Source organism: Oncorhynchus gorbuscha, unplaced genomic scaffold (genome assembly GCF_021184085.1).
Source record: "Oncorhynchus gorbuscha isolate QuinsamMale2020 ecotype Even-year unplaced genomic scaffold, OgorEven_v1.0 Un_scaffold_1476, whole genome shotgun sequence".
NCBI classification, from domain to species: domain Eukaryota; kingdom Metazoa; phylum Chordata; class Actinopteri; order Salmoniformes; family Salmonidae; genus Oncorhynchus; species Oncorhynchus gorbuscha.
In genome coordinates, this window is record NW_025746245.1 from 35,739 (window position 1) to 57,223 (window position 21,485).

The 21,485-nt window shown below is 43.6% G+C and overlaps 1 protein-coding gene across 2 annotated transcripts in view; it reads left to right on the forward strand.

Annotated features, from left to right (window-relative positions):
- Nucleotides 1-8,215, forward strand: part of LOC124022897 (nuclear fragile X mental retardation-interacting protein 1-like) — a 31,009-nt gene extending 22,794 nt beyond the window's left edge. For both annotated transcript variants that reach the window (XM_046337591.1, XM_046337589.1), the window contains exons 6-10: nucleotides 6,189-6,281; nucleotides 6,451-6,638; nucleotides 6,732-6,863; nucleotides 7,041-7,282; nucleotides 7,431-8,215. In XM_046337591.1, coding sequence (XP_046193547.1) covers nucleotides 6,189-6,281; nucleotides 6,451-6,638; nucleotides 6,732-6,863; nucleotides 7,041-7,282; nucleotides 7,431-8,051 — 1,276 coding nt within the window. In that variant the 3' untranslated portion in view covers nucleotides 8,052-8,215. The remainder of the gene's footprint in view (nucleotides 1-6,188; nucleotides 6,282-6,450; nucleotides 6,639-6,731; nucleotides 6,864-7,040; nucleotides 7,283-7,430) is intronic.
- Nucleotides 8,216-21,485: the final 13,270 nt, after the last annotated feature.

Below are 21,485 nucleotides of genomic sequence, written 5' to 3' on the forward strand. Positions count from 1 at the left end.
CCCCTGTATATAGCCTCCACATTGACTCTGTACCGATACCCCCTGTATATAGCCTCCGCATTGACTCTGTACCGGTACCCCCTGTATATAGCCTCCGCATTGACTCTGTACCAGTACCCCCTGTATATAGCCTCCGCATTGACTCTGTACCGGTACCCCCTGTATATAGCCTCCGCATTGACTCTGTACCGGCACCCCTGTATATAGTCTCCGCATTGACTCTGTCTGTACTGGTACCCCCTATATATAGCCTCCACATTGACTCTGTACTGGTACCCCCTGTATATAGTCTCCACATTGACTCTGTACTGGTACCTCCTGTATATAGTCTCCACATTGACTCTGTACCGGTACCCCCCCGTTCAGTGTAAGCAGAGTCTGGGTACATGCAGCAGTTTGGGCTGCCTGGCTCGTTGCGAACTGTGTGGAAAACCGTTTCTTCCTAACAAAGACCGTAATTAATTTGCCAGAATTGTACATAATTATGACATAACATTGAAGGTTGTGCAATGTAACAGCAATATCTAGACTTAGGGATGCCACCCGTCTGATAAAATACAGAACGGTTCCGTATTTCATTGAAATAATAAACGTTTAGTTTTCGAAATTATAGTTTCCATATTTGACCATATTAATGACTTAAGGCTCATATATTTCTGTGTTTATTACATTATAATTAAGTCTATTATTTGAGCAGTCTGACTGAGCGGTGGTAGGCAGCAACAGGCTCGTAAGCATTCATCCAAACCACACTTTCCTCCGTTTGCCAGAACTACTACTACAACTACTACAGTTTTTATTTATTTTTATTTATTTCACCTTTATTTAACCAGGTAGGCTAGTTGAGAACACCTTTATTTAACCAGGTAGGCTAGTTGAGAACACCTTTATTTAACCAGGTAGGCTAGTTGAGAACACCTTTATTTAACCAGGTAGGCTAGTTGAGAACACCTTTTATTTAACCAGGTAGGCTAGTTGAGAACACCTTTATTTAACCAGGTAGGCTAGTTGAGAACACCTTTATTTAACCAGGTAGGCTAGTTGAGAACAAGTTCTCATTTGCAACTGCGACCTGGCCAAGATAAAGCATAGCAGTGTGAACAGACAACAGAGTTACTCATGGAGTAAACAATAAACAAGTCAGTAACACAGTAGAAAAGAGTCTATATACATTGTGTGCAAAAGGCATGAGGAGGTAAGCGAATAATTACAATTTTGCAGATTAACACTGGAGTGATAAATGATCAGATGGTCATGTACAGGTAGAGATATTGGTGTGCAAAAGAGCAGAAAAGTAAATAAATAAAAACTGTGGGGATGAGGTAGGTAAAAATGGGTGGGCTATTTACAGATGGACTATGTACAGCTGCAGCGATCGGTTAGCTGCTCAGATAGCAGATGTTTGAAGTTTGTGAGGGAGATAAGTCTCCAACTTCAGCGATTTTTGCAATTCGTTCCAGTCACAGGCAGCAGAGAACTAGAACGAAAGGCGGCCAAATGAGGTGTTGGCTTTAGGGATGATTAGTGAGATACACCTGCTGGAGCGCGTGCTACGGGTGGGTGTTGCCATCATGACCAGTGAACTGAGATAAGTTGGGAGCTTTACCTAGCATGCACTTGTAGATGACCTGGAGCCAGTGGGTCTGGCGACGAATATGTATGACTTCAAGCCCATCAACTCCCGAGGCTGGCAGTACTATAGTGCCTATAAGAACATCCAAAAGTCAAAGGTCTATGAAATACAAATGGTATAGAGAGAAATAGTCCTATAATAACTACAACCTAAAACTTCTTAACTGGGAATATTGAAGACTCATGTTTTCAGGAACCACCAGCTTTCATATGTTCTGAGCAAGGAACTTAAACGTTAGCTTTCTTACATGGCACATATTGCACTTTTACTTCTCCAACACTTTTTGTTTTTGCATTATTTAAACCAAATTGAACACTTTTCATTATTTATTTGAGACAATTTTTTTTTTTAATGTATTATACTAAGTTAAAATAAGTGTTCATTCAGTATTGTTGTAATTGTCATTATTACAAATATATATAAACAGAAATAGTCAGATTTTTTAAATCGGTATCGGCTTTTTGTGGTCCTCCAATCGGTTTCGGAGTTGAAAAATCATAATCGGCTGACCTCTATTATAGAGCCTCGCTTGTTATTTTTCTGCTGCTTTTTCATTATTTGTTCCTTTTATTTTCTATTTCCGTATCTATTTTCTACTTACAAATTATTATAAGTTATTTTCTTAAAGCTGTTGGTTAAGGGCTTGTAAATCAGCATTTCACTAAGGTGTTACCTGTTGTATTCGGTGCATGTGACAAATAAAATTGAATTTGACATGCGGCAATGTCGATGACAACAACGCTGTTTCCACTTTGCTTTTTAATATTAATCCACTAGCCTTCTGTAATTACACTATTAGCTAATGCTAATTGCTACCTAGCTAACAAATGTACTGAGTCCAAGCAAACGTAACGAGCAAATACAGCCTGATAATACCAGTGATGGTGTAGAACTAAATCTGCATGTTTTTTATGCAACATCTAAATCAGAGGAATTCACGAAGCAAGAATATGTTAGCTTTGTGAAGTAGGTAAGAGAGAACATTCAATGTAGCCAAATATTTTAGTCTCCTAGGAAACACTTGTCAACACTTTGGTTCCTCCCCTGTCACAGTAACTCCTCCCTGGCATTTTAATTTATCAAACACTGTATTCGACGTGCCCACTATTATATTCTAACTATAAAATTTGAATAATCATTCTATTTCCATGATTCCAACAGTTCACCCAAGTGTTATGCTCTAAATCACAAGTCAAATTGCAATTTCAACATTTGGTTAAAAATAAGGCCTAGATTGTTTCCCCATATCATGCAGCCCTACGTGGCATTGTGGAAATTCTCAAATGAGTGCAGAATTTCTTGAACAGTATAAAATAAAACAATCAGAATAGAGAAAGACCCATTGATATCACTTAGACTGTACAGTGTGTGTTGCCACCCTGGGGTCATGTCCCCAGGGGTGACAACACAAACTGTGGGTAGACATTCAGAGACTTGTCCCGAAGCCACTCCTGCGTTGTCTTGGCTGTGTGCTTAGTGTCGTTGTCTTGTTGGAAGGTGAACCTTCGCCCCAATTTGAGATCCTGAGCGTTCTGGAGCAGGTTTTCAGCAAGGATCTATCTGTACTTTGCTCCGTTCATCTTTCCCTCAATCCTGATTAGTCTCCCAGTCTCTGCCGCTGAAAAACATCCCCACAGAATGATGCTGCCACCACCATGCTTCAACATAGGGATGGTGCCTGGTTTCCTCCAGATGTGATGCTTGGCATTCAGACCAAAGAGTTCAATCTTGGTTTTATCAGACCATAGAATCTTGTTTCTCATGGTCTGAGAGTCTTTAGGTGCCTTTTGGCAAACTCCAAGCAGGCTGTCATGTGCCTTTTACTGAGGAGTGGCTTCCATCTGGCCACTCTACCAGAAAGGCCTGATTGTTGGAGGGCTGCAGAGATGGTTGTCCTTCTGGAAGGTTCTCCCATCTCCACAGAGGAGCTCTGTCAGAGTGACCATCGGGTTCTTGGTCACCTCCCTGACCAAGGCACTTCTCCCCCGACTGCTCAGTTTGGCAGGGCGGCCAGCTCTTGGAAGAGACTTGGTGGTTCCAAACTTCTTCCATTTAAGAATGATGGAGGCCACTGTGTTCTTGGGGACTTTCAAAGTTGCAGCCATTTTTTTTTGTTACAATTCCCCAGATCTGTGCCTCGACACAACCCTGTCTCGGAGAGATGCGGACAATTCCTTTGACCTCATGGCTTGGTTTTTGCTCTGACATGCACTGTCAACTGTGGGACCTTGTATAGACAGGTGTGTGTCTTTCTAAATCATGTCCAATCAATTGAAATTACCACAGATGGACTCCAAGTTGTAGAAACATCTCAACGATCAATGGAAACAGGATGCACCTGAGCTCAACTTTGAGTCTCATAGCAAAGGGTCTGAATACTTATGTAAATGAGGTATTTCTGTTTATTTTTTATCATAACACCTGTTTTCGCTTTATCCTTCAAGGGGTATTGTGTAGATTGCTTCTTTTTTTTAAATCAATTTTGTAACGTAACACGGGTCTGAACATTTTCCGAAAGTAGGGTGTTTTTGTTCCAGTTTGTTTAGCTGTCTATAGTTGCATATACAGTATAGGTGTTTTTGTTAGCTTTAAGGGTATTTTTGTAGTGGTAATTTTTCAGGGGAGATCAGGTTCTCATTCTCAATGGTGACCTGAGAACAAACGATTCAACATCATTCAGTAAAACAGACACAGCCGTTTCAGATTCACTACTTTTCAATAACACCAAATTATTACAATCAACCAAAACACTCACAAATCAGAGTGAATCTATTCCTCATCAGCTTTCTAAACTACTGGCATTTTAGAGGTTCAGCTGACCAGCTGATAAATGATGCATTGATGAGTATTAAACCTGTGTTCTCAGTCAACTTACCTGGTAAAATAAAAATGTGAACACTGCAGCCAAGAGTTTTAGAGTAATGGCTGCTGCATTCTGATAAATGGGAAGTCTCATAATGAGGGGCTGCAGGAACGTTGAGTGTCCAGCCTGCTTTCTGTTTAGGGAGAGGCCTGGTCTAGTTCTATAAAGCCTTGAATCTCAGCTTTACCAGCTCGTCCTGTCTTTTTATTTTTTACATTTTTGCTAATCCAAAAGCCCAAATATTTATGGTTTGGAACCTGCTCAATGAGAGGACCATCACATAAATGTGTAAACCATCTGAAATATCTCAACAGGATGTATTTAGTTTTTTCCGCCGCATGAAGGACCAATTTCAAATCCACAAGGGCTTTCTGCAAGGTAACCAAATCTGATGCTCTAACAGCCTGGTCAGCAGCAGGGCCAAATCCACAAGGGCTTTCTGCAAGGTAACCAAATCTGATGCTCTAACAGCCTGGTCAGCAGCAGGGCCAAATCCACAAGGGCTTTCTGCAAGGTAACCAAATCTGATGCTCTAACAGCCTGGTCAGCAGCAGGGCCAAATCCACAAGGGCTTTCTGCAAGGTAACCAAATCTGATGCTCTGACAGCCTGGTCAGCAGCAGGGCCAAATCCACAAGGGCTTTCTGCAAGGTAACCAAATCTGATGCTCTGACAGCCTGGTCAGCAGCAGGGCCAAATCCACAAGGGCTTTCTGCAAGGTAACCAAATCTGATGCTCTGACAGCCTGGTCAGCAGCAGGGCCAAATCCACAAGGGCTTTCTGCAAGGTAACCAAATCTGATGCTCTGACAGCCTGGTCAGCAGCAGGGCCAAATCCACAAGGGCTTTCTGCAAGGTAACCAAATCTGATGCTCTGACAGCCTGGTCAGCAGCAGGGCCAAATCCACAAGGGCTTTCTGCAAGGTAACCAAATCTGATGCTCTGACTGATGCTCTGACAGCCTGGTCAGCAGCAGGGCCAAATCCACAAGGGCTTTCTGCAAGGTAACCAAATCTGATGCTCTGACAGCCTGGTCAGCAGCAGGGCCAAATCCACAAGGGCTTTCTGCAAGGTAACCAAATCTGATGCTCTGACAGCCTGGTCAGCAGCAGGGCCAAATCCACAAGGGCTTTCTGCAAGGTAACCAAATCTGATGCTCTGACAGCCTGGTCAGCAGCAGGGCCAAATCCACAAGGGCTTTCTGCAAGGTAACCAAATCTGATGCTCTAACAGCCTGGTCAGCAGCAGGGCCAAATCCACAAGGGCTTTCTGCAAGGTAACCAAATCTGATGCTCTGACAGCCTGGTCAGCAGCAGGGCCAAATCCACAAGGGCTTTCTGCAAGGTAACCAAATCTGATGCTCTAACAGCCTGGTCAGCAGCAGGGCCAAATCCACAAGGGCTTTCTGCAAGGTAACCAAATCTGATGCTCTAACAGCCTGGTCAGCAGCAGGGCCAAATCCACAAGGGCTTTCTGCAAGGTAACCAAATCTGATGCTCTAACAGCCTGGTCAGCAGCAGGGCCAATAGTGTTATCAGCATATAGATTAATGTTAGTTTTTTGCAGATATATTATTAATATAAATAGTAAAGATGGGTCCCAAAATCAACCCTTGCGGGACACCCTTTAGTAATTTCAAGGTCACGTGACACTATCAGAAAGCACACATCAGAGCTTTGTCTCTGTCTGTACAGGAACTACCCGACCCTGGTGAACGTGGAGAAGAGGAGGAAGGTGATGGATGCCAGGGAGGAGACTGGAGCGGTGCTGGAAACCGCTCAGTTTGGGTACTTCTTCCTACATTTTTATTTGTTTTTATTGGTTGGTACAAGTTAGGTTACAAATACAACAGGATGATATTGTACTGATGCACAGTTTACTCCACGGAATAGTTGGGACCTATATTAGCTGAACTATTAAGGCCATGCTACAACATGCTGTGTGTTCTGTTGTCAGGAGGATGAGGGGTAGAGGTTGTGGACAGCGTGGTGGAAGGTTCCAGAGGGGCAGATGGGCCAGACCAGGTCCTCGTCAGTCAGAGAGACCGCCACACCCCACTCAACTCTCCATGGAGAGGCCTCCACCCCTCACTCAGTACCCCAGGGAGGGAGACCCACTGGGGGCTCTCGCCAACAGCGATCCAGGTCAGTCAGTGATCCAGGAACCTGCCAGAGGTTTTTAAAGGTCCTAATGTCTGTTCCTGTATACACAACCCCTGTTGACTCTGACCCCTGCAGACTCTGATACAGAGGAGCCAGTCAGTGGAGGTGGGGTGACTGTGGCCCCTAAACAAATGACATCAGGGCTGGGATCTCTGATGGCCAGCTACGGCTCCATGACCGAGAGCGACAGTGACCAGGAACCACAAGGTGAGCTATAAATGTCAGCTGTCTGTTTTCCCCGTATGGAGGCTTGTTTTCTCTGTGTGTGTGGAGGCAACAAACAGAAGACGTCGCCAATGATTCCACTGTTTTAGCTTTAATATTTTAACTTTCATTACATTTCGTTATTCAACACGTTGAGATGTAAAGTTAGTGGTGTCTCAGTCCTGCCCATCCAGAGGACCAGTCAGCTGCTGAAGGAGAACCAGGCAATGCTGAAGGCTCTGCCAGCCAAGCTCCAGAACAGTGCTTCATCTGGGGCTAAGAGACTCTACCCTGAGCCCCCCCGGGAACCACAGCCTGGGTCTGGTCCTCATAGACCTAGTCGGGGGAGAGGAAGAGGAGCGAGAGGAGGACGAAACAACATGGACACCCCCCAACAGCGCCGCGCCACTCTGCTTGAGATGGTAAGACACCGGGAAAGAGGCATCAAGGCACAACTGATTTTACAAATCGGTTGAGATAAAAGTTAAACATTTTCAAGTCTGTATTGTGAATGTAGTTAGCATTTTTTTCCTACCTGCTGAATTGTTCTATGACCCCTGACCTTTACAGTTACTGGCCCCAGACATCCGCCATGAGAGGAACGTGCTCCTGCAGTGTGTTCGCTACATTGTCCGAAAAAACTTCTTTGCACTGGAGGGTCAAACTCGGGACCAGCAGGGAACTCTGGGTAGAACGGTGACCGCAGATGACCCTAACCTTGACCTCCAGACACAGGACGTGAGAGCAGATCATCTGAGGGCTCTACTCCCAGCTACCTCTGTGGTTGGTCCAGATGAAAAAGGTGACCAGGTGAGGTCATCACTAGAAGGTACCCAGAAACCACCAGTCTGTCAGGGACCTTCAGAGGTGGACATTTTCAATGGTGAAGATGTTCATCCTGAGGAGATGCCAGGTGCAGCCTCTAACCCTGATGTCATAACTCAGCTGAACTCTAACCCTGAGGTCCTGGGAACTGTGGCTGAGCAGTCTGTAGCCCAACAAGTGGGAGAAGACCAGAGCATGGAGGAGAACACACAGAGTGGACCAGCCGGCTCACAGTCACATCCCCTCCAGGAAACCCCAATGGACTTGGCTGTGAATGCTAATTATGGAGATGGTCACCCTGAAGACCCCTCCCAGACCTCCATCCCCAACTATGATGATGAAGTCTGGGAGACCCAAGACCCCTGAAGTCGCCCTAACCCTTAAATCAAGACTGTCGCCCTAACCCTTAAATCAAGACTGTCGCCCTAACCCTTAAACCAAGACTGTCGCCCTAACCCTTAAACCAAGACTGTCGCCCTAACCCTTAAACCAAGACTGTCGCCCTAACCCTTAAACCAAGACTGTCGCCCTAACCCTTAAACCAAGACTGTCGCCCTAACCCTTAAATCAAGACTGTCGCCCTAACCCTTAAATCAAGACTGTCGCCCTAACCCTTAAATCAAGACTGTCGCCCTAACCCTTAAATCAAGACTGTCGCCCTAACCCTTAAACCAAGACTGTCCAAGACCCTAACCCTTAAACCAAGACTGTCGCCCTAACCCTTAAACCAAGACTGTCGCCCTAACCCTTAAACCAAGACTGTCGCCCTAACCCTTAAACCAAGACTGTCGCCCTAACCCTTAAACCAAGACTGTAAAAACCAAGACTGTCGCCCTAACCCTTAAACCAAGACTGTCGCCCTAACCCTTAAACCAAGACTGTCGCCCTAAAAGCAGATTTATTCTTGATCCAGAAATGTGGTCCGGAGGCTCTGTACAGTTGCGTAGCCTCCGGAGGCTTGCAGAGGCCAACTCAAGCTCCGCATTGCCGTGCACCTCCAAATGTTGTAACCATGCAGAGCTCTGTATAGCTCCGTTTTTGACATAATTGGATGACTGGAGTTGGGGGCGGGACCTCCTGTATAAACACAAAATTCCTTCCTTCACAACAGCTCTGAAGTATTGAATGCCCTGACTTCTGTAGAGGCCGTATCGCAGTAAATGCTGTACTGCCATATCGGATTGGCCATGCAGAGCCTTTAACCCTTAAATCAAGACAGTCCCCTTGACCTTTCACCTTGTCTCTGATGTTGGCGAGTTATTTCCCTACAGTCATTTATGTTTTCATCTAAACATCAACTACCTCTGGAATTTTATTTGTACTCTTCTTTTTTCAACATGGAAATAAATTACTTGTTCTACTGTGGGAATATAACCCAGGAAATCGATAGTTCTTGGACCATCTTTGTCCTTTTTCAAATCAAATGTATTTGTCACATGCTCTTGTTTAGCAGATGTTATTGTGGGTGTAGCGAAATGCATCAGTCTTATGCCATGTGGATGGAAGCTGTTCAGGAGCCTGTTGGTGTCAGACTTGATACAACGGTACCACTTGCCCCGCGGAAGCAGAGACAAGTCTATGGCTTAGGTGGTTATAACGGTTCTGGATGGAGGGAGCTTGGCCCCAGTGATGTACTGGGCTGTCCTCACCACCCTCTGATATAGAGGTTCTGGATGGCAGGGAGCTGGGCCCCAGTGATGTACTGGGCTGTCCTCACCACCCTCTGATATAGAGGTTCTGGATGGCAGGGAGCTGGGCCCCAGTGATGTACTGGGCTGTCCTCACCACCACCTGATATAGAGGTTCTGGATGGCAGGGAGCTGGGCCCCAGTGATGTACTGGGCTGTCCTCACCACCACCTGATATAGAGGTTCTGGATGGCAGGGAGCTGGGCCCCAGTGATGTACTGGGCTGTCCTCACCACCACCTGATATAGAGGTTCTGGATGGCAGGGAGCTGGGCCCCAGTGATGTACTGGGCTGTCCTCACCACCACCTGATATAGAGGTTCTGGATGGCAGGGAGCTGGGCCCCAGTGATGTACTGGGCTGTCCTCACCACCACCTGATATAGAGGTTCTGGATGGCAGGGAGCTGGGCCTTTGTTAACAACTACTTTTGGGGACCTTGTTAACATTACAACATGAAATCCATGTCTTAAACGTTGCTACGTTTTGTAAATAGCGAAGAAAACGTGTAATCTGCTTGACCATATTAAAGTTACTTATCTCACAGATCACGAAGTCAGATAATTTTCACTCCATTCACATGCTTATCAGTTTGAGTCATACACGGGCTTGTCATGTTATTTGAACAGGCCCTGGTCTACAGTGAAATAATCTAATTTCAGTCCTCCTTTATGATGATTCATTTTGTTCTATCTCTCGTAGCTCATTAGTACACCTTTGTGGTTGAAATGTATATCTATTGTGTGTCCTAGGATACAACAATTAATTGAACCCCTAACCCTGGTAACGGAGGACATCAGTTGGGTGTTGGGTTGAACCCCTAGGTCCTGGAGAACAGGTAACAGAGGACATCAGGTGGATCTGGGTGTTGGGTTGAACCCCCTAGGTCCTGGAGAACATCAGTTGGGTCTGGGTGTTGGGCAGAACCCCTAGGTCCTGGAGAACAAGAGCAGAGTTAATGGTTAGGAGACGGACGTCAACAAGCAAACACCCGGGTTACACTTTACTGGGAGAACATTTTGATGGATTAGTGCAGTGTTATAAATGGGAGATATATTCTTTTCAACACTTGGATGGTACAGCCTACCTCAAGCTGGGCCCCATCTGACTCCAAGCACAGATTTTCAGACTGATCTGAACTCACTGGTTCTGGTGGATGGGATACTTCCTAGGGAGCTCAGACAGGTAATGGTCCTCAAGTCATTTGGAGGTAATTTTAGATGCATGCCAACAAAGCCAATGCACAACACTAAACAATACATTAATTGCACTATAATGTTGACAAGGGGGGGGGCACAAACTGTTAGGGACTACATCAATCTGTCCCAACACCTTACCACTGCTACACCTGACTATCAGCGGAGCCTTGTCTGGCAGCGAAACGGTTCATTCATCCTGTTGGATTCGTGGTAAACTTTGAACATTGAGATATTAAAGACATGATAGATCAGACGCATAGTGTATAAAAAGAGACTGGGTTTATGCCAGTAGGTAATGGGTGTCCGTAGAAAGACCGATGGCTTTGGAATGTGTTGGGTGGACGGGAGGAGATCACAGGATTGCTATAAGGGAAGCGGATGGACATCTGTGGATTAGGCGAAGGAGGGGTAGAGGTCAAGAGGTCAGGTCAGATCCCCTGAAGGGAGTAATAAGGGTTTAGTATCCCGTTTCCCTCATCCTGTGGAACCATAAGATGTAAGGATTGGAGAGAAGGGGTGTCCAAAGTGGGGTATATATATACTTGTGATGGTGAGAACATGTTTTTGTCTGAATTACAGCTGTAACGACCCTTTGGGGAAGAATTAAACTTGGTTAAGCTTCTCTAGTGTCCGTGAGTTATTTACTCTGAATAATTAGAACCAAACAAGCCTCATTTACTGCCTTTCAAAAAACATAGCTGATATGGCTGACTTGCTTAAACAAATGTGGTTTTCAATGACAATCGATATGTACAAACTATGGCATAAGGGGACGATAAGAGGCAAACCGAAATTTTGATTAAGACGTTGATGAACGAGCTAGGACGGACATGGTCAAATCCAAATAAAATTGTATTAGTCACATGCGCCGGATACAACAGGTGTAGACCTTACAGTGAAATGCTTACGAGCCCCTAACCAACAATGCAGTTAAAAAAAAACGGATAAGAAGAGAAAAGTAACAAGCAATTAAAGAGCAGCAGTAAAATAACAATAGCGAGACTATATACAGGGGGGTACCGATAGAGTCAATGTGTGGGGGCACCGGTTAGTTGAGGTAATATGTAATAATAAATAATAATAATAATAAATAATAATAATAATAATAATATAAATAATAATAATAATAATAGGTAGGTAAAGTTATTAAAGTGACTGCATAGATCATAGATGAGAGTAGCAGTGGTGTAAAGGGGGGGGGGGGCTGCAAATTGTCTGGGTAGCCATTTGATTAGGTGTTCAGGAGTCTTATGGCTTGGGGGTAGAAGCTGTTTAGAAGCCTCATGGACCTAGACTTGGTGTTATGGTACCGCTTGCTGTGCGGTATCGGAGGGAACATGCTATGACTAGGGTGGCTGTAGTCTTTGACAATTTTTAGGGCCTTCCGCTGACACCGCCTGGTATAGAGGTCCTGGATGGCAGGAAGCTTGGCCCTAGTGATGTACTGGGCTGTTTGCACTACCCTCTGTAGTGCCTTGCGGTCGGAGGCCGAGCAGTTGCCATACCAGGCAGTGATGCAACAAGTCAGGATGCTCTCGATGGTGCAACTGTAGAACCGTTTGAGGATCTGAGGACCCATGCCAAATCGGTTTTGTCGTGCCCTCTTCACGACTGTCTTGGTGTGCTTGGACCATGTTAGTTTGTTGGTGATGTGGACAAGCTCTCAACCTGCTCCACTGCAGCCCCGTCGATGAGAATGGGGGTGTGCTCTGTCCTCTTTTTCCTGTAGTCCACAATCATCTCCTTTGTCTTGATCACGTTGAGGGAGAGGTTGTTGTCCTGGCTCCACACGGCCAGTTCTCTGACCTCCCTATAGGCTGTCTCGTCAGGGATCAGTCCTCCCACTGTTGTGTCATCTGCAAACTTAATGATGGGTGTTGGAGTCATGCCTGGCTGTGCAGTCATGAGTGAACAGGGAGTACAGGAGGGGACTGAGCATGCACCCCTTAGGGGCCCCTGTGTTTAGGATCAGCGTGGCAGATGTGTTGTTACCTACTCTTACCACCTGGGGGTGGCCCGTCAGGAAGTCCAGGATCCAGTTGCAGAGGGAGGTGTTTAGTTGCAGAGGGAGGTGTTTAGTTGCAGAGGGAGGTGTTTAGTTGCAGAGGGAGGTGTTTAGTCCCAGGGTCCTTAGCTTATTGATGAGCTTTGAGGGTACCATGGTGTTGAACGCTGAGCTGTAATCAATGAACAGCATTCTCACATAGGTCTTCCTTTTGTCCAGGTGGGAAAGGGCAGTGTGGACTGCAAAAGAGATTGCATCATCTGTGGACCTGTTGGGGCGGTATGCAAATTGGAGTGGGTCTAGGGTTTCTGGGATGATGGTGTTGATGTGAGTTATGACCAGCCTTTCAAAGCACTTCATGGCTACAGACGTGAGTGCCACAGGTCGGTAGTCGTTTAGGCAGGTTACCTTAGTGTTCTTGGGTACAGGGACTATGGTGGTCTGCTTGAAACATGTTGGTATTACAGACTCTGACAGGGAGAGCTTGAAAATGTCAGTGAAGACACTTGCCAGTTGGTCAGCGCGTGCTCGCAGTACACATCCTGGTAATCTGTCTGGCCCTGCGTGCGGCCTTGTGAATGTTGATCTGTTTATAGGTCTTACTAACATCGGCTGCAGAGACCGTGATCACAGTCTTCTGGAACGGTTGGTGCTCTCATGTTTCAGTGTTATTTGCCTCAAAGAGAGCATAGGAGTGGTTTAGCTCGTCTGGTAGGCTCATTTCACTGGGCAGCTCTCAGCTGTGCTTCCCTTTTTGTAGTCTGTAATGTTTTGACGAGTGTCAGAACCGGTGTAGTATGACTCAATCTTGGGCCTGTATTGAAGCTTTGCCTGTTTGATGGTTCGTCGGAGGGCGTAGCGGGATTTCTTCTAAGCGTCCGGGTTAGAGTCCTGCTCCTTGAAAGCGGCAGCTCTAGCCTTTAGCTCAGTGCGGATGTTGCCTGTAATCCGTGGCTTATGGTTGGGGTATGTACGTACGGTCACTGTGGGGAAGACGTCATCGATCTACTTATTGATGAAGCCAATGACTGATGTGGTGTACTCCACAATGCAATTGGCAGAATCCCGTAACATGTTCCAGTCTGCTCGCAAAACAGTCCTGTAGCTTAGCATCTGCTTCGTTTGACCACTTTTTTTATTGATCTAGTTACTAGTGCTTCCTGTTTTAATTTTTAGCTTGTAAGCAGGAATCAGGAGGATATAATTATGGTCAGATTTGCCAAACGGAGACAGGCTTTGTATGTGTCTCTGTGGAGTAAAGCTTTTGCTTTTTTTGACGCTTTCTGGTTACACATCTTAACATGCTGATAGAAATTTGGTAAAATGGTCCCTGGCTACTAGGAGCGCTGCCTCTGGGTGAGCGTTAAACTTGTTTGCTTATGGTGTAATACAGCTCATTCAATGCGGTCTTAGTGCCAACCTCTGACTGAGGTGGTATGTAAGGTGGTATGTAAACAGCTACAAAGAATACAGATAAACTCTCTCGGTAGGTAGTGTGGTCTACAGCTTATCATGATATACTCTACCTCAGGCGACCAAAAGCTCTAGACTTCCTTAGCTATCGTGCACTGGCTGTTGTTTACAAAAATACATAGACCAATGACTGATGTGGTGTACTCCACAACCAGATGCCACGTTTCTATCCTGCCGGTACATCGTATAAGCAGTATGTTGTTGAGCTGTGACTCCGTGAAGCATAAGATGTTAGTTTTTAATGTCCCGTTGTTAGTTTAATCTTCCGCGTAACTCGTCGATTGTATTGTCCAAAGATGGCATGTTTGCTAGCAGAATGGAAGGAAGTGGGGGTTTATTAGATCGCCTACATATTCTCAATCGATCGGCTTCTCTTTCTCTGCCGCCTCTTCACGTGATCGGGGCTTGTCCCCGAGGAAGCAGTATGTCCTTCGTGTCAGAGTCGTGAAAGGGGAAAACAGGATTCTGCTAGTCCGTAGTGAGTAATCGCAGTCCTGTTTTCCAGAAGTTATTTTCGGTCATAGGAGATGGTAGCGGCAACATTATGTACAAAACAAGTTTAAAAAAAATTAGTTTCAAACAAGGCAAATAAACAATCAACTGGGGGCATGTAAAACGTCTGCCATCTTCTTCGGGGCCATCTTACAGTAACTTTTTGTTCAGCACTTTTGAAATGTACAGCGACAGAATTCAGAACATGGGCCTTTTACAGTATTCTCTCTGTACACAAAGTCAGAACCGTAGGATTAATAAAGGGGCATAAAAGCAGACATTTAAAGCTCTTACAATGTTCACTAATTACATTTCTCTATAACAGGCTATAGAGTTATGTTCTGACATGTGTACCACAAGTTACACAATTTATGCAGCAGCATACAAGATATTTATGAATTCATTCATTTTGTCATCAAAGTCCGGCATTCTCTGGATTTATGGTGCTTTCAAGACAACTGGGAACTCGGCAAAAAACAAGGTTAAATGATGTCAGTGATCTTCAGATCGGAGCTCTAGAAAGAGGCCTGAGTTCCCGATTTGCGAGTTATATGACCATTTGAAAGGTATTTTCCCAGTTCCGAGTTTCCTGTTGTTTTGAGCAGAAGTCATGCTGGATTGACAGCATGGCCAATGTTGAATGTTTATCTGTTTAAGCTTGGAAAAGAGAGCATTAAACCCAGACTTGGGACCACGCACCCACTCCACTGAAAAGCAGGCTAGTGATTGCTTTGCAATGCTTGGAGTTAGTCACTGATTCCTTCCAAACCACTCATTGTTGAATATGCGTTTGCAATTTGTGTAATGTTTATGGCCGATGAGCTCAAGTTTTATCTATAACTTCTCTTCATATGACAAGGATTAAAAAGGATTTCCCAGTAGATTGTTGATTTGATTCATGAGTGCTAGCTAAGATTTTGAAAGTATGATGTTGACATGATCAGTCCAATCAAAGCTACTGTAGATATTTAGTATTTTTATTAGGATCCCCATTAGCTGTTGCAAAAGCAGAAGCTACTCTTCCTGGGGTCCACACAGAACACAGAACATGAAACATAATACATTATGACATAATACAGAACATCAATAGACAACAACAGCTCAAGGACAAAACTTTTTTGAAGGCACACGTAGCATACACATCAATACACACAAACTATCTGGGTCCAATAGGGGAGAGGTGTTGCTTTATCTGGTTTTTATTTGACCAATATGAGATGGGAAGGAAGTTCCATGCAATAATGGCTCTATATAATACTGTACGCTTTGGTGAATTTGTTCTGGATTTGGGGACTGAAAAAAATCCCTGGTGTGTGTGTGTGTGGCAGAGTTGTGTGTAAATTGACTATGCAAACAATGTGATTTAACACATTGTTTCCTATAAAAATAAGTAATGCTGTTAGTATCTCAGCGCTTAGCCAAGAGAGATTGGCGTGCATGGTATTTATATCACCCGTCTGATTACAATTAAGAGCAAGATGTGCCGCTCTGTTCTGGGCCAGCTGCAGCTTAACTAGGTGTTTCCTTGCAGCACTGGACCACACGATTGGACAATAATCAAGATTAGACAAAACTAGAGCCTGCAGAACTTGCTTTTTGGAGTGTGGTATCAAAAAAGCAGAGCATCTCTATTATTGACCTCTCCCCATCTTTACAACCATTGAATCTGTGTGTTTACAATCTAAGGTAATGCCAAGTAAGTTAGTCTCCTAAACTTGTTCAACAGCCATACCATTCATTACCAGATGTAGCAGAGGTCTAGAACTTAATACAACGTGATTTGCGGTCATTTTATCTGTGGCCAATGACCTTGCGCCTTCTTGGATGGCACTTCTAATGTTATGGCAGCGTCCAAGGGGTTTGAATTTTTGAGCTCTACCCTTAGATTTAGTGGTGAAGTACAGTGCTTTAGGGAAGTATTCAGACTCCTTAACTTTTTAAACATTTTGTTAAGTTAGTCTTATTCTAAAATGGATTAAATAAAAATAGTTTCTCAGCAATCTACACAAAATATGCCATAATGACAAAGCGAAAACAGGTTTTCAGAAATGTTTGCAAATGTATAAAAAAAAACAAGTATTCAGACAGATTAATTTAAGGAGAGTTTGTCACATGGTCTGTGAAGACTCCAAGCATCATCTCATCAATTATGGACAACTCATGAACTAGGATTTAAAACATGTTTTGATTCAACTCGTATTATATTGAATGTAAGCTACCTGTTCTGCGTGTGTAAAATTGGCTCGGCTGAGAGGGTAGGCTACCTGTTCTGCGTGTGTAAAATTGGCTCGGCTGAGAGGGTAGGCTACCTGTTCTGCGTGTGTAAAATTGGCTCGGCTGAGAGGGTAGGCTACCTGTTCTGCGTGTGTAAAATTGGCTCGGCTGAGAGGGTAGGCTACCTGTTCTGCATGCTCCACGCCACGTACATGGACAAGATCAACTATGTCTATCGGACATTCTTCAAATCAATCCTGTCCAACGTACAAGTTGCAGTGATGTTATTTGAGGGAGATCAAACAGATCCTGTCAAGCTTTTGGACAATCTGGTACATCTCTTAACATCAATTTGCAGCAGAGTAGTCAACCCTACGGCAAAAATGGATGTCCTGAAGGATCCCATTGATGGACATCTCAGCCCATCACCATACCTTGGGTAAGTTTTTGAGAGCATGGTGTACCAACTCAGTCTCGCGCCAGAGGACAAAAAGGTCATTCGGAGACGGTGCAGCAACTACATTGTTGCTTTAAGCAAGGAGCTCCCAGCAAGGCGCCCAGACAACCTAGAAGCCTTGCGAAACATGGCCTTGTTCAGTGGTAAGGAAACGCCAAAGCACAATAAAGGCACCACTGAAATTATTAAAGTAGTTGAGCTACTGGGATACCAGCCCCAAACAATTGATAAAATTGTTTCCCAATTGAGAAACATCCATCTGTTTAGGTGGAACTCAACTGAAAATACAGTTGAGTTTTGGAGTGAAGTCAATAACTACACGGACTCTTCCGGGTCAAATCCATTTGAAGAACTGTGAAAAGCTGCACTCGCTGCTCTCTCCTTGCCACACTCAAATGCGGAGTTTGAACGGCTGTTCAGCCAAATGAGTGTGGTCAAGTCAAAGTTAAGAAATAGAATGTCACTGCACACTCTCAACTCCATACTCCTGGTGCGGTATGGACTGAAGCTGGCTGGTGATACCTGTTACCAGCATAAACTACCAAGTGAAGTTCTGCAGCAGTTTGGCACCACAGCAGCGTACAGCTTCAAGGCCTCTCCATCCTCCTGCTGGTTCCAGCTCCGTCACAATGCAGTTGGACAGTGAAGATATAAAGGATTTCCTTGCCAATCTATGATTCATCATATGTACTGTACGTACGCAAGGAGTGGACTTTCTGGAACTGGTGGAGAGACAGCTGATGGTGGCAGTGTGAGCGAGAACAGTGGCAATATCTGGAGGAAACCATGGAGCAGCTAGCCTGCCAAGCAGCACAACAACCTAGAGAGAGATGCCTAGCACACACATTATTTGAGTTAAGCTGCTTGTTCAATAAGATAGCATATATACCTTGTTATTAGCTTGTATCTATAATTGTTGATCAGTTAGGTAGCATGTTTACTACCAATGCACTGCTTAAAACTATAATTGTTCAGAATGTGTTGGTTTACTAGTTAAGAAAATAAATCAAATCAAATTGTTCAATAATGTGTAACTGTATAATAAACACAGACATCACAAAACCTAGAAAAAGGAACATAGACAACCCACCCAACTCACGCCCTGACCATACTAAAACAAAGACATAACAAATGGTCTCAGGTCAGAAGGTGACACATGCAGGACAAGCGAACGGGGGAGCACTTTGATGTGTTGTTCGCAAAAGCAGCTGCTATGGCAACAAAGTTGGACCAACAACCTATTCAGATGCCTCACATCCGCAAACTTTCAAAGCGTTACACCGGTCAGGCTGCAGCCCAGTGAATACTCAGCCCACATCCATCCTGATGCCCAGTCTTTGTACAGAGCCCAGTTCTACAACACCTTGGACACAGTGAATACTCAGCCCATATCCATCCTGATGCCCAGTTCTACAACACCGTGGACACAGTGAATACTCAGCCCACATCCATCCTGATGCCCAGTCTTTGTACAGAGCCCAGTTCTACAACACCTTGGACACAGTGAATACTCAGCCCACATCCATAAATGTGGTTAATGTAGGGCTCATTAAATGGGGTTAATGTAGGGCTCATTAAATGTGGTTAATGTAGGGCTCATTAAATGTGGTTAATGTAGGGCTCATTAAATGGGGTTAATGTAGGGCTCATTAAATGTGGTTAATGTAGGGCTCATTAAATGTGGTTAATGTAGGGCTAATGGGGTTAATGTAGGGCTCATTAAATGGGGTTAATGTAGGGCTCATTAAATGGGGTTAATGTAGGGCTCATTAAATGGGGTTAATGTAGGGCTCATTAAATGTGGTTAATGTAGGGCTCATTAAATGTGGTTAATGTAGGGCTCATTAAATGTGGTTAATGTAGGGCTCATTAAATGTGGTTAATGTAGGGCTCATTAAATGTGGTTAATGTAGGGCTCATTAAATGTGGTTAATGTAGGGCTCATTAAATGGGGTTAATGTAGGGTTCATTAAATGTGGTTAATGTAGGGCTAATGGGGTTAATGTAGGGCTCATTAAATGGGGTTAATGTAGGGCTAATGGGGTTAATGTAGGGCTCATTAAATGGGGTTAATGTAGGGCTCATTAAATGTGGTTAATGTAGGGCTCATTAAATGGGGTTAATGTAGGGCTCATTAAATGTGGTTAATGTAGGGCTCATTAAATGTAGGGCTCATTAAATGTGGTTAATGTAGGGCTCATTAAATGTGGTTAATGTAGGCTCATTAAATGTGGTTAATGTAGGGCTCATTAAATGTGGGGCTCATTAAATGTAATGTAGGGCTCATTAAATGTGGTTAATGGGCTCATTAAATGGGCTCATTAAATGTGGTTAATGTAGGGCTCATTAAATGTGGTTAATGTAGGGCTCATTAAATGTGGTTAATGTAGGGCTCATTAAATGTGGTTAATGTAGGGCTCATTAAATGCTCATTAAATGTGGTTAATGTAGGGCTCATTAAATGTTAATGGTTAATGTTAGGGCTCATTAAATGTGGTTAATGTAGGGCTCATTAAATGTGGTTAATGTAGGGCTCATTAAATGTGGTTAATGTAGGGCTCATTAAATGTGGTTAATGTAGGGCTCATTAAATGTGGTTAATGTAGGGCTCATTAAATGTGGTTAATGTAGGGCTCATTAAATGTGGTTAATGTAGGGCTCATTAAATGTGGTTAATGGTTAAATGTAATGGGCTCATTAAATGTGGTTAATGTAGGTAGGGCTCATTAAATGTGGTTAATGTAGGGCTCATTAAATGTGGTTAATGTAATGGGGGCTCATTAAATGTGGTTAATGTAGGGCTCATTAAATGTGGTTAATGTAGGGCTCATTAAATGTGGTTAATGTAGGGCTCATTAAATGTGGTTAATGTAGGGCTCATTAAAATGTGGTTATTAAATGTTAATGTAGGGCTCATTAAATGTGGTTAATGTAGGGCTCATTAAATGTGTAGGGCTCATTAAATGTGGTTAATGTAGGCTCATTAAATGTGGTTAATGTAGGGCTCATTAAATGTTAATGTAGGGCTCATTAAATGGTTAATGTAGGGCTCATTAAATGTGGTTAATGTAGGGCTCATTAAATGTGGTTAATGTAGGGCTCATTAAATGTGGTTAATGTAGGGCTCATTAAATGTGGTTAATGTAGGGCTTTAAATGTGGTTAATGTAGGGCTCATTAAATGTGGTTAATGTAGGGCTCATTAAATGTGGTTAATGTAGGGCTCATTAAATGGGGTTAATGTCATTAAATGGGGTTAATGTAGGGCTCATTAAATGTGGTTAATGTAGGGCTCATTAAATGTGGTTAATGTAGGGCTCATTAAATGTGGTTAATGTAGGGCTCATTAAATGGGGTTAATGGTTAAAATGTAATGGGGCTCATTAAATGTGGTTAATGTAGGGCTCATTAAATGTGGTTAATGTAGGGCTCATTAAATGTGGTTAATGTAGGGCTCATTAAATGTGGTTAATGTAGGGCTCATTAAATGTGGTTAATGTAGGGCTCATTAAATGTGGTTAATGTAGGGCTCATTAAATGTGGTTAATGTAGGGCTCATTAAATGTGGTTAATGTAGGGCTCATTAAATGTGGTTAATGTAGGGCTCATTAAATGTGGTTAATGTAGGTTTAAATGTGGTTAATGTAGGGCTCATTAAATGTGGTTAATGTAGGGCTCATTAAATGTGGTTAATGTAGGGCTCATTAAATGGGGTTAATGTAGGGCTCATTAAATGTTAATGGTTAATGTTAATGGGCTCATTAAATGTGGTTAATGTAGGGCTCATTAAATGTGGTTAATGTAGGGCTCATTAAATGTGGTTAATGTAGGGCTCATTAAATGGGGTTAATGTAGGGCTCATTAAATGTGGTTAATGTAGGGCTCATTAAATGTGGTTAATGTAGGGCTCATTAAATGTGGTTAATGTAGGGCTCATTAAATGTGGTTAATGTAGGGCTCATTAAATGTGGTTAATGTAGGGTTCATTAAATGGGTTAATGTAGGGCTCATTAAATGTGGTTAATGTAGGGTTCATTAAATGGGGTTAATGTAGGGCTCATTAAATGTTAATGGGGCTCATTAAATGTGGTTAATGTAGGGCTCATTAAATGTGGTTAATGTAGGGCTCATTAAATGTGGTTAATGTAGGGCTCATTAAATGGGGTTAATGTAGGGCTCATTAAATGTGGTTAATGTAGGGCTCATTAAATGTGGTTAATGTAGGGCTCATTAAATGTGGTTAATGTAGGGCTCATTAAATGTTAATGGGTTAAT